The sequence below is a fragment of the Hyperoodon ampullatus genome (genome assembly GCF_949752795.1).
Source record: "Hyperoodon ampullatus genome assembly, chromosome: 2".
In the NCBI taxonomy this organism is placed as follows: Eukaryota; Metazoa; Chordata; class Mammalia; order Artiodactyla; family Ziphiidae; genus Hyperoodon; species Hyperoodon ampullatus.
In genome coordinates this window covers 151,748,426-151,760,804 of record NC_136915.1, presented here as the reverse complement: position 1 = coordinate 151,760,804, position 12,379 = coordinate 151,748,426, and the positions used below count along the sequence as shown (strand labels likewise).

General features: G+C 49.2%; 1 protein-coding gene across 11 annotated transcripts in view; it reads left to right on the top strand.

The window, feature by feature from the left end:
* Positions 1-6,011, top strand: part of PPFIA4 (PTPRF interacting protein alpha 4) — a gene marked incomplete at both ends in the record, with an annotated part of 35,414 nt that extends 29,403 nt beyond the window's left edge. For 6 of the 11 annotated variants that reach the window (XM_079698105.1, XM_079698106.1, XM_079698114.1 and 3 more), the window contains 3 exons: positions 1,578-1,646; positions 5,181-5,358; positions 5,962-6,011. In XM_079698105.1, coding sequence (XP_079554231.1) covers positions 1,578-1,646; positions 5,181-5,358; positions 5,962-6,011 — 297 coding nt within the window. Of the gene's footprint in view, positions 1-1,577; positions 1,647-5,180; positions 5,359-5,595; positions 5,655-5,961 lie in introns of those variants that run through there. The other 5 variants (XM_079698107.1, XM_079698115.1, XM_079698113.1 and 2 more) reach the window with 2 other exon arrangements.
* Positions 6,012-12,379: the final 6,368 nt, after the last annotated feature.

The window sequence follows — 12,379 nt, the reverse complement described above, 5'->3', positions numbered from 1 at the left end:
CTACAGTCTCTTTGCAATGACCCATCCCAACCAGTCAGAATGGATAGCACAGATTCCCCTCGCTCTCTAGGAAGAGCTGAGATTTCCCCCAAGCTGCAATCATTTTTAATTTTATTTATTTATTTATTTATGGCTGCATGGCACGCAAGCTCAGTAGTTGTGGCCCGTGGGCTCTAGAGTGCAGGCTCAGTAGTTGTGGCACACAGGCTTAGTTGCTCCACGGCATGTGAGATCTTCCCGGACCAGGGATTGAACCCATGTCCCCTGCGTTATTAGCAGGCAGATTCTTAACCACTGCGCCACCAGGGAAATCCCAATGCAATTTTTCTATGCTTGCCCATCTCCAACCCCATCAGCTGCTTTCTTGCCCACTCATACAACTTTGTGAAATGTTTCTGAAGTTTGTAAATGTCATAGTCACCTTTCATTACCCAGAGGAACAGTGTCACCTGGATACTTGAAAATTAACTATGCTTCTCCTTTCTGATCACTTAAAAAAATATTATGTTCCCAATACCAACAAAGACTGTCCCCACAGAATGCTATGGTTAATATTATCTACCCAGAAATGGGCTTGTTTTTCTCTCATTTCCTATCTCTAAATACATCCAGTTTTTGTGGACAGCACTACATCTGTAAAGAGTAGCAGGGCTACTCTCTGTTGCTCTCTAACCGTTCTTATTTTTCTGACCCGTTCATTTAGCTTAGCTATTAGGGGAAGTAGGATCTGACCCAGTATGGAATCGTTCATTAAAAATGGTTCAGAATATCAGGTGGTAATTTTGAAAATTTTCTTTTTTCTGGCATTTCTCAAATCTCCTAGCAAGAAATTGCTGGGAAGCCTATAGACAAGGCCTTTATGCCCCACTCAGCCCAAGGGCCACCAATATCCATGAGTGAGCAGTTTTCCTAAGTTTAATTTTTTTTTTTTTTTTTTTTTTTGCGGTACGCGGGCCTCTCACTGTTGTGGCCTCTCCCGTTGTGGAGCACAGGCTCCGGACGCGCAGGCTCAGCGGCCATGGCTCACGGGCCCAGCCGCTCCGCGGCATGTGGGATCTTCCCGGACCGGGGCACGAACCCGTGTCCCCTGCATCGGCAGGCGGACTCTCAAGCACTGCACCACCAGGGAAGCCCCCTAAGTTTAATTTTTTATGTGGAACTTTATAAAATACATTTATATAATCTAAATAAGTTAAATCTTCATTATCCATGGTCTACATGCTTATTTACCCTTCCAGAAAGATAGTATGGCATGATATTCCCTTATAGAGACAAACTGTGGGGGTCTTTTCCCCAGTAGGTGAAGTGTGTCCATCCGCGTGTTCTATGATCCTACTTTTTAAAAAATTATAGTTTTCTAATTTGCTCCATATGAAAAAAATCGTAAGGTTAACATTTTGACTTCTCAGAGGACACCGAGGTTAGCTCAAAGGAGCGGCATCAAGGGCTAACGGGTTAAATGCACTGAAAACCCCATCTCTGCCCTTGGACCCCCTAGGAAACAGGTGAAAGATGGCATTAGAGGTCATTAACTATAGCCCCTCCCTTCTCTCCCTCTTTCACCCTGTGGACTCCAGGCACGCCAGGTGATGGAGAGAGAGTTCAACAACCTGTTGGCCTTAGGCACAGACCGGAAGCTGGATGATGTGAGTACCTGGCTGTGAACTGGGGACCTTGAGGGTCTGGTCACTGTTGGTTTGTTGGAGTTCATGAGTTCTGCTTTCCTTGGTGATTGGTGGGGTGGCCTAAGGGAGGAGAGCCATAGAGGATGGGCATGATATCAGGGGGTTGGGGAGGCAGGGACAGGCCTAGCAATAGGCCTGGAGAAGTCTCTATGAAACTCCTTCTGGGTACCTCTAGCCTCTTCCAGCTCTGTGCCCTAAACCTCCTAACCACACAGGATCAGAGGTTTCCCCCAAAGGTCATCTCTTTGGGATCATAACTTTTTCTTTCTCTCTTAGAGCCCCTCTCTTCAGTGCTGTGAGCACAGCATATCTCCAGCCTGCTAAGTTTCCCACCCATCCAATAGTGTGGTTGTTTGGAGGTAGACATTATTCTGAGGTCATTAAATGACAGGTTTGCTCACATGTTCCTCAGTGCAGTTTGACACAGCTAAACACATGGCTCAGGCTTCTATCATCCCAGCTTCCTTTCTAGTTTTACTCTTATGCCCCAGGTCACTGAAGAAACAGTCCCTTCCAACTGAGTTTCATCAGGCCTTCTCCTTGAGTTTAGGTTGGACTATGTCTTGGAAAACTCCAAAGTTCTAGCCATAATGCTCCTGTTAGAGATGCTCCTAATCTAGCATTAGGATGCTAGACTGATGCTCCTAGCACAATGCTCCTCCTAAAACATATGTGTTTCCTGAGGGCACAGCCCCCTCCCCAGCCCCTTCCTCCTCTCCCCTTCCTCCTCCCTACTCACTTTCCTACCATTAACCTTGCCTGCCTTCGCTGTCAGGTCTGCCTTAGCTGCCTTGGTTCCAAACAAGTTAAAAAAGAGCCCAGACTGTTTATTTTTAGCTTCTCCATCTTCAATCAGAACTGTTTCTGATCCCCGTTTTCTCTGCAGCACCCCTACCTCTACCAATGCCTCTGTTTAGACTTCTGGGCCTCCTTGTGGGACACCATTAGTGTTATCTACTTATCAATTAGTCTCTTCTTAGTTGGGTTTAACAGGGCTAAAACCCACCTTTGTGGAATGACTACTGCACCTCGGTAGATAGGACACACTCAGAAATATACAGAATTTGTGGAGGGGTGTTTTCTTCACAGAGGTGCCTTGAAATTTGGAGTGTGTTATTTACACACACACACATATATTACATACATATTACATATGTATGTGTGTGTGTGTGTGTATTCCACTCAAGGAGGGAAACTGCCAGACCCCACCAGATGTCCCCACTCTGAGATCTGAATCTTCCCAATGCCCCTGCAAGGTGGACCCTCCTACTTATTCCCCACACACTAGGTTCTAAGCTTTCTTTGATACAGCTTTCCCATATATCTTTGAATGGTGCTTTCTAATTTAGAAAACTCTTTACTCCTTCAATCCTTACAAAAATATTCTTTGAATGCCTACTCTGCGCCAGGCATTGGGCAAGGCATGGTGGTGCAGTGATGACAGACATCTTATTTTATGCTAACAATCATCATGTGAGACAGGTTATTATGCCATCTTACAGATGAGGAATTGAAGCTCAAAGAGGTAACTTACTTGCTGTCACAGATAACTTACCTGCAGTCACAGGCTGACATGTGGCAGAGCCAGACTGGAGCAAAAGTGTATCTGATTCCTGTGTTCTTTTTCCTACCTCCTGCTGCCTCCTAAAAGTGGAGATAGCTGTCCTATCAGGCTTCAGGCATTGGGGTGGTTACTGAGTAGGTGACATCATCTTGGCAATGTAGTGGGCTTTCTGGGATGCAGCTAGGTGTGGGGCTGGAGAGAACTGATTCTTTAAAAGGAAGCTTAAGTCGAAGGCCAGGTCCTAGGAATAAGGTGAGATTTGGGGGTGGGGGGAGTGGCAGGTGGGAGGTTGGAGATCCAAGAGACTGCCTCCTGTCCAGCCATCCAGCACATCATCAGCAACCTTGAGGTGTCTCTTGCAACTGTTTCCTTTGACAATTCTAGTTCTCAGTTTCCCCTTTCAAGCTTCAAGGCCCTGGAGGGCTATATCCGGTTCTCCCATGCATGGATGTCAGGACTCAAGGGAAATGAGGAGATGAGGAACACAAAGAACATCTGACTATTAGGGGACGGGGGAGAAAAACAGAAACAAGTCCTTAGGGTTGGCTGAAGATAGAAATGGAGAGAGAGCGAGCATGCAGAAGAGAAGGGTCTCTAGATTAGGTTAAAGATAGGATCATGGCGAAGACAGAAATGATGAGGAAAGTTCCTGATAAACTCAGGGATGGGATGCCTGCATAGGGAGCCAGCTGCCATTTATCAAATACTTATTGAGTGCCTACGGTGTTCCCAGGCACTACTCAGGTCTGCGGATATATTGGTCGGAACAAAAAAGATCATCACCTCTGTCCCATGAAGCATAGAATTTGAAAGGGGTGGGGTGGGGGGAGGAAGAGAGGGAGAGAAAGGAATTGATGAAATAATCCCATAAGTACATTTAAAAATGCTATGATGAATGCTATGACAGAGATACATGGTGCTAAGAACTGATGGGGGCATTTGGCCCACTCAGGGCACAAACAACAAACCCTAATGGGGTTGGGAGAGGTTGTTTAGGTGAGAACTGGTGGGTTCGTGTCTCTTATTCCTGCTGCTAGCACTCTACCTGCACCAGTTCCAAGAACATAAGCGCTGAGGGGGATTAGGCATGGCTGCCAAGCAGGATGGATGTGGGCTCTGAAGGGTGGGGTGGGAAGCTTGTGCAGAGGGACATCCTATAGAGTTATGGCTCTGGGTGCCCTCTGGCAGAGATAGTTATTTTGGAGACTTGGCTGGCATGGGTGAGAGGGCAGACAGCAGGAGCCTTTGGAGGAACCTGCCGCTGATTGGCCATCTGCCTGACCCATCACTGTCAATGGGTCAATGTTCTCCCCTGATCCCCTCAGGGATAGGCAGCCTGAGAAATAGGTAGGGCAGATGATGTTATTCCTATTTTACATTTACAGATAAGGAAACTGAAGCTCAGAGAGGTTACTTGCTCAGGGTCACATAGCTAATATTGATAAAATGGAAGCCAGGTCTCCTGACTCCTGACCCAGCGCTGTTTCAGCACACCGGTGCTGCAGCCATACTGAGGGCCCAGAAAGTCAGGGAGGAGTGAATGGAGGCTGGCTGGTGACTACTTCCCATGGATGAGCCTGAGAGGAGGAATACTTTAAAGGTCAGTGGGCATCCCAAGCCCAGTTTGAGATGATTGGGGTGCGCAGAGAAACACAGTTCAACTGTAGGATGCCACATCCGAACAGGGGAACCCCACCCCGCCTAGAGACAGGGAACTTCAGAGTCACAAGGGCTCCCCGGAGTCATCCACTTTGCCCCATTCACTTTACACAAGGAAAAGCTGAGGGCCTAAAAGCGGACGTGACCTTGCTCCCTTCTTTCCGAAGGGAAAGGTACCCCTAGAACCAGCCATTGACTGTCCTACCCCAGGCAGGGAGTGAGGGTGGCAGTTCCAAGGTAGCCCTGGTCCTTTGCGTGTCCCCACGGTGCAGGGGGAGGACAAGGTGTTCCGCCGCGCGCCCTCCTGGAGGAAACGCTTCCGGCCGCGGGACCACCACGGCAGCGCCGTGCTCAGCGCCTCTGCCGAAACGCTTCCGGTAGGCTTCCGCGTGTCCACCCTGGGGCCATTGCAGCCTCCACCGGCCCCGCCAAAGAAGATCATGCCTGAAGGTGAGTGGCAGGCTGGCTGGGCATGGCCGCGGCCCAGCAGGACCTAGGTGCCCGGGCGGCGGAGTGGGACGGGCGCTGGCGCTCAGGCGAGGCCGAGGCGGGCGCACAGCTCCCGCGCCGCCGCTGCACTAACTAATGGCCGCCGCGGGCAGGCGCGGCCGGGAAGGCCCCACGGGCGAGCTGTGCGCGCACTAACCCGCCGCTCTGTGTTCTCCCGCGGCTGCCGACTCCTCCCGGCCGGGACGGCGGGGGCGCAGAGACTGGAGACCTCCACGGTTCGGACCTACTCCTGCTGACCCCGCCTCCCGCCCCGGGTCTGACGGGGCTTTGCCCGTGGCTCGGGGTAAGTGGGCCAGGCCCTGGGCACGGGCGCTCTTCGGCCCGCCCTCCACCGGCTCAAGGCCTCCCCGCGCCTGTCCCTGGCCTCCGGCCGGCCGTGCCGCTCCAGCCCTGCTCGCGCCCACTGCCCGGCTTGCCCTTCCTGCTTTCTTTGGCCTTGGGCGCTTGGAGCTTGCAAGCACGCCGCAGATACCTTGCAACCCGTCTCTCAGGGACTCACTGCCAGCTCACCACGCAATGCCTGTCTCTTTCTCTCTCTTTTAGCTCACTCTCACTATCTCTACGGACACATGCTCTCCGCCTTCCGGGACTAGCTACAGCCCCCAAGGCCAGCTTCCTCCTGCTTGGTTTCACAGGCTTGGAGAGCCCTTAACGCTCCTGCTCGGTCTCCTTACTCCCACGGCTCCTAGTCTCAGATCTCAGAATATACTGTCTACCCCCTAGCCATCCCTCTACCCCGAGTCCAACGTGTGTCCCTTGTAAGGCTCTCTGGGATGTGGCCGGGTTTCCTGGTGTTGTGGAGGCAACCAGGTTGTCCATGCTTGTGGGTCTGCGGGAGGGAGAGGAAGGCAGCCCAAGATGGATGGACTCCACCTTCCCTCTTCTGCATCTAGCTGGTCTGGGCTGCAAACTCCACCAGAGACCAGGACACAGCGTCAAGGGCTGGGGATGGCCCTTCCAAGAAAATGGCACTTCAGGCTGCCTTGCTTGGGTTATTTGGCTTTCTGGTTTCTGTCCACCTCTTGGTTGTACTAGATGGTCTACATCTGCTCTTGGCACCTTCGCCATTATCCCTCCCCCAACTCATCTGCATAGCTGCAGCTCCTGCATCACCTCCAGGACCTCCCTGGGGGCTGGGAAGGGCTGTAGAAGGCCCCATTCTTCCTCAGGATGATGAACCTGGGAAGAGGGAAGGCTAAGGTGGAGATTCTAGGCCCTGGTTTAAGTTGAATCCCAAACACCAAGCATAAGGATGGGGAAACTCAGCCCTCCTGCCCAGTGAGAGGTGCAGGCAGGTCAGCTAGAGGGAGAGCCAATGGCCTGTGGTAGCCTTAAGCCCAAATGGCAGCGGGAATGCGTCCTGCCCCAACTGTAGGGTAGAGCTGCTGCTGGGCTGGGGGGAGAGGGAACTGTGTGGATCTTGGCTCTGGATCAAGCTAACCTTGCACTGCCAGCTATGCTCCCAATATTCCTTCCCTTTCTGTCCCCCTCTGCCCCACTTCTTTGATAATCCCAGCCCCATAAGAATATACCTAATGGGTGGATTGAGTATATACATTGACCTTAAAGTCTGGTTTGGGAAAAAGGTAATCTGAGGCTTCCTTCCTCTGATCTCCTAGGAAGAAAATAAAGCTTCCCCTGTAGTGAATCATGTCCTAGGTCCAGGAAATCCACTGTTGGTGAAGACTGTCATTCTCCTGCTTGTCCCCAAACCACTACCCCCTTGTTCAGGGCTCTTTTGGTGTGCAGGGACTGCTTCGTCCAGAAATTCCTGAGACCTGCCCAGTTTCAGTTGCTTTCCCCAGTAGCATGGCAGCATGCAGGGCTGAGGGATACAGGTCCCGCTTTGGTAGGAATGTTATTTCCAAGAAATCCCTCTTCTTAACCCATGTACTCATCCTTCCAAGGTGCCTGGAAGTGTTTGGGACCCAAGTTCAGGGTGAGCTGATGGAACCTAAGGTTTCATCCAAGTGAAAGGAGAGGAAAAGTGCCTGAAGCATGTTTCTTGGAGAGGAGCCAGTGAAGTGCCACCCTGCAGGTGGCTGAGCAGCTGGTTTGCAAGCTGATGACTTGGATTCTGAGTGGTGGCTAGGCTAGCAGGTGGGATGATGGGTCAGAGCACCCTGTCCAGGAGGAGTGCTGGAGCCTGGGGCAGTACCAGGCTTACAGGTTTCTGCTGCTTTTCAGTAGAGGAGAGGTCCACCAGTGGTGGGGCTGGGTGGGCTCCCATGGGTATGGGCAAGGCATCCAACTTCCCTTGCTCTGCCTCATTGTTCCCTGCCCTTCCTGTCTGTCAGGCGACTGGGAATGGAGCTGGAGGAGTTCTTGAGCAGAAAATAAGTTGGATGGAGAGAAAGAGCTCCTATCCCTGGGTAATGGATGTTAAGATTATGGAGAAACCCCAGATTCCTAAGATTGGTGAAGTTGGAGACCACAAGGCCATCTGACTCCTTCAGGGAACTCTGATAGGCTAGCATAGTGGGAAATTCAGCCCCAGCCTCTCCTCTACAACTCAACCCTATCTTAATTAGTCATGTCATAAGGCAGCAGCTGGCAGGACCCAGGTCTGTTCGGGGCATCTTGGGATTATTGCAGGGAGGTGATGCATACAGTGATGGAAGGCTCTTGTCTTGGTGTATCCCTTGCCTCACAGTCAATATACTTTTTATTTGGGGAGTCACTTGTGACCCATCCCCCCTCACTAGCCTCCTGTATCTTGTCAGGTCCCTTCTCAGTACTGTACTGCTGACACAGTGCATCAGGAATGGGTGTATGGGTGTGTATGAGTGTGAGTGTGTGTGTGTACATACCAATAAATAACCTGGTTTTGAGACAACATACATATGGCTTTGGTCTTTTTTTTTTTTTTTTTAACTTTGAGCTTACCTGATACATCTAGCTTATTCCACAGTCCTAAGGGCTGCTGTAATCTGGAAAGTAAACATCAGAGTTTTTTAAACTTGTAGTCAGTAACCTTCTGTTTACTCACATAACCATGGGTTGATAGGTTAGTGTTTGAGCTACTTGTGCCAAGGGAGTATAGGAAAAGGAGTGAGGAGTCCTGACTGCTGGGATTGATTTATTTCTTTTTCTTCCTCTGTACACACCTGCTTCACTATCCTCATAGACTTGCATACTGATGCAAGAGTTACTGAAGCTAAACACCCATTAGTCATATCACGCTGCTGTTCGCTTTTGTAGCAGCTCCCCACCATTGAGGTCCAACTCCTCGGTGTAGGACAAGAGGCCATCATGACTTGTTCCAGTGCCCTCTCCTCCTAACAGTCTTGAGTCCACCTAACTCAGAAATGTTGTGTCTACCCAGGCCCATCACCAGAAGGCAGCACAGAATACTTCTTTCCTTGCCTTTGCAGCTGTGAACCTTCCAGACCCACTTCAAGCATCACCTGGGAGGCATTGCCTGCCTCCCCTCAGAAGAATTAGATAACCAGCAACCTTTTGCGCCCCTGGCACTCTGTGCACACTGTGATGCTGCCTAGTCATTGTCCTCTCTTTGTCTGTTTCCCACTGGACTGTGGGGAAGCTCCTTTAGGGTTAGGTATATACTTGAATGAATAAATGAACCAACCTTACCTCAGAGGGTTTTTATAAGGATTATTATTAAATAAAGCTAAAAATTATTGAGAACTATTGTGTGCCAGGCACTGTTCTAAGCATGCCAAATGTATTAGCTCATTAAATCCTCCCAACCCTGTGATGTATCGTCATCACCGTTTTGCAGAACAAGAAATTCTAAAGCTGAGACCATGCAGCTGGTAAGATAGATGTGCAGATGTTTGTTAAAACTTCTGGCCCAGTTCCAGGAGTGCTTAACAGATATTACTTGCTTCTCTTTTAAGTGAGCCCAAGACCCTGCCCTGAAGTTAAGCCTCTCGCAGCTCCCTTTCTCAAACTCTTACATCTGTACCACTCATGCGGTACTTGGCTCCTGTGATTTTCATGGAGCCTTGTTTCTTCTGTTCATCTGAATGGTGAACTCCCTGAGGGCAGCGTAATCCACCGTCCAGCCTTGTATCCTCTCCAAGGCTAACTGACCCGCTGATGATACAGGATGGCAGGGTCCGTGGGCACAGATGGCAGGATGGGAGCAAGACAAGGCAACTTGTGACTCAGGGAGGCCAAACAGGCAAGGGAAGATGCTGGCCTAGTGCCTACAAGCCTCTGGGGGGTCCCCTCCCACCCTCTCAATGATCAAAGGTAGAGTTGACCAGCCTTGGTGACCAGCTGGCTACAGGAGTGAGATCTGAAGGAATCCAGGAAAACCACAGTTTCCCAGAGTTGCCATCTACTGGGGTGGGGAATGTAGAGGGAACAGGCATGTGTGAAAATGTGAGCTTGATATTGGACATGCTGCATTTGAGATGAGACCCCAACATCATGTTTCTGTCAGCATTTGTGAAAAAGAAAGAAGACTCTAGGTTTCTTTCCTAGAACACTTTCCTTTGCCTTCCTGAGGAATGGTCCCAGCAGAGTGAGAGGCGGAGAATCTGGATCAGGTGGTTGCCTGTGGCTGAGCAGTGAGGGACAGCCAGAACCGCTGTGGGGTTTGGGGATCCCATTTGGGCCTAGGTGGTGCCTCCTTAGCCAAGATCCTAGCCCAGTTCACAGCCTTCAGTTCTTTCTGAGCTTTAGCTCACCTCCAGGCATCTCTGCCCTAGCCTGGAGCCCAGAAACCAGGAATTCAGACAAGTCCAGGGGACGTGACATGGTGGGTCTTATCCAAGAAACAGATACCTGAGCTGAGGGGGCTCCTCTTCTCTCACCCTCCATCTTACCCCCTTTACCTCCCTCTCCAGTTGGTCCAACCTCCTACTACTATACCTGCAGCACTTAAAAAGGTTTTTCAGTCTGCCAAATAGGTTACTTTGAGAAGTTAGATACCTAAGGATGTTTATTGGAGTGCAGCAAATAGTACTTTAAGCATTCTGCAATTCACACTAATTATCTAAACACTCCAAGAAGTTCCTCTCTACACACTGACAATTGGTATGTCAATTTCAAATCTTACCTTTTTATTCTAGCAGATTCCCTAAAGTCCATTATTAGGCAACATTTGTTTAACTTTGATTTATTGCATGTGCTTCCACTGGAGACCAGATTTAAGCTAATTTCCCCAAAGAACTGTCACTCATTAATTGGAGTCTTATCTGTAATTCAGTTGTGCAGGTCAAGCATTTGTTAATTTAAGAAAGTCCCTGTGCTTTGATGACAAATGTTTCTTCTGTGAAAATAATGAGTGAGGCTGGGCTCCAGTTCGGCAAAGTTTGCCATTCACACATGTGAAGTTCCAGCAAATTGTTTCTTCCTGGTTGGAGGCTTAAGGACTTAAAAGACTGAAAAAGAAATAAGCAGACAATGACTACACCTGACAATGGGCAGGAACAATCGACCTTAATAGCCATTGCTTAGAACTGTTCATTCATAACAGATTATGAATATGAACCTCAGATTCCAACTGACATGATAACTGAAGAGGAATAAACTTAAAAAATATATCCAGCAACCTGAGAGCCTATCAGTTCCTTAGGAGAGATGAGTGCCTTTCTCTTGGCCAGACCAAGCCCACAGTAAGAAGGAGGGCAACTGAAGGCAGCAGGCTTGTATCTACTCTAGGAGCTTGGGAGGTACCAGGGGCAGGGGAAATGAACCCGAGGGGAGAAGATCCCCCTTGAATGGGTAGTTCAGTATTATTGGTGCATAATAAGGGAGTGAGTATAGATTGGAGAGCCAAGGTGTTGCATCTACACATGTTACTCTCCTCATCTCCAAGGGCAGTGAGCCAGGGAGAGCTAAGAGTTGTGGCAGTGACCTAGGTATTCCTCTCCAGCCTTTCCAAGAAGGCAAAACTGTGTCAAATGAAGAAAAATGCACAACCTAAAAGTTGCAAGATATGTTTTACTCAGGGAACTTCCTGAGGACTATAGCCCAGGAGACAGCCTCTCAGATAGCTCTGAGGAACCATTCTGAAGAGTTAAGGGAGGAGCCAGGATATATTGGAGTTTTTGCTGAAAAAAAAAATGTAGTCAGATGTCAAAGATTACTGCTAATCCCAAAAAACGGGCATATCAAATGAATGATTTTAGTGCTTTTCTATGTATGGGAAGATGCAAGAGTCCAGGCTCATTGAAATTATTCCTTAGGTATGCATCTTAACAATCTAGGGCCAGTATCCAAAGCACATAATGCCTCCTGTTTTTTCTCCATCCTGGATTCCCCTCAGGGAGTACCTTGCCACTACAGTGGATGATAGTTTGATGGCAGGCAACATTTGTTGTTTACTGGAATGGTAGGCAACATTCCCTGTCCACAGGTGTAAACACAATGACAAAAACCCAAGAAGAAAATCCTACAGACGGGGACAGATTAGGCCAGTTTATGATTCCCAACAGGCCCAGCCCTGACTGGTGGTTCGGGATGAGCATGCCCTGGGGGGGGACCCTCCCTTCTGCACCCTCACCTGAGTTCTGTGAGCCTACTTCACCTTTTGCTTAAATGGAGTTTCTGGAGAAACCTCTGGGAGCAGTGTGTTGACTCCCCTCTCCAGGAGCAAGTCAAGAGGACAGGTGTGGTAGAGACGGCCCAGCTGAGCCCAGAGCAAGTGCAGAATGAGTATCAGGGCCTGGTTGATAAAACTGCATTAAGTGTTTTATAAAGGGCCCTGAAGAATTGAATGCAGGCTGGAGTGTACCACACTCTGAATCCCCTGACTTCTGTAATGATTCTGAAACTTATAAGTTGCAATAAATCAGACACGCTTAGCGTGAAGCAGTTGGAATTAATAAAGGTTTTAGTCCATTCAAATTCTAGCTCCTGATGCCTTCTCAGTTAATATTATGCGATCTCTATCCAAATTCTTTCTCCCCAATTCTTCACCCACCTTCTTCCCCTCAGGAAGCCAGTCTTTGGAAAATAGCATCCCATATGAGGAGAGCCCCAGCTT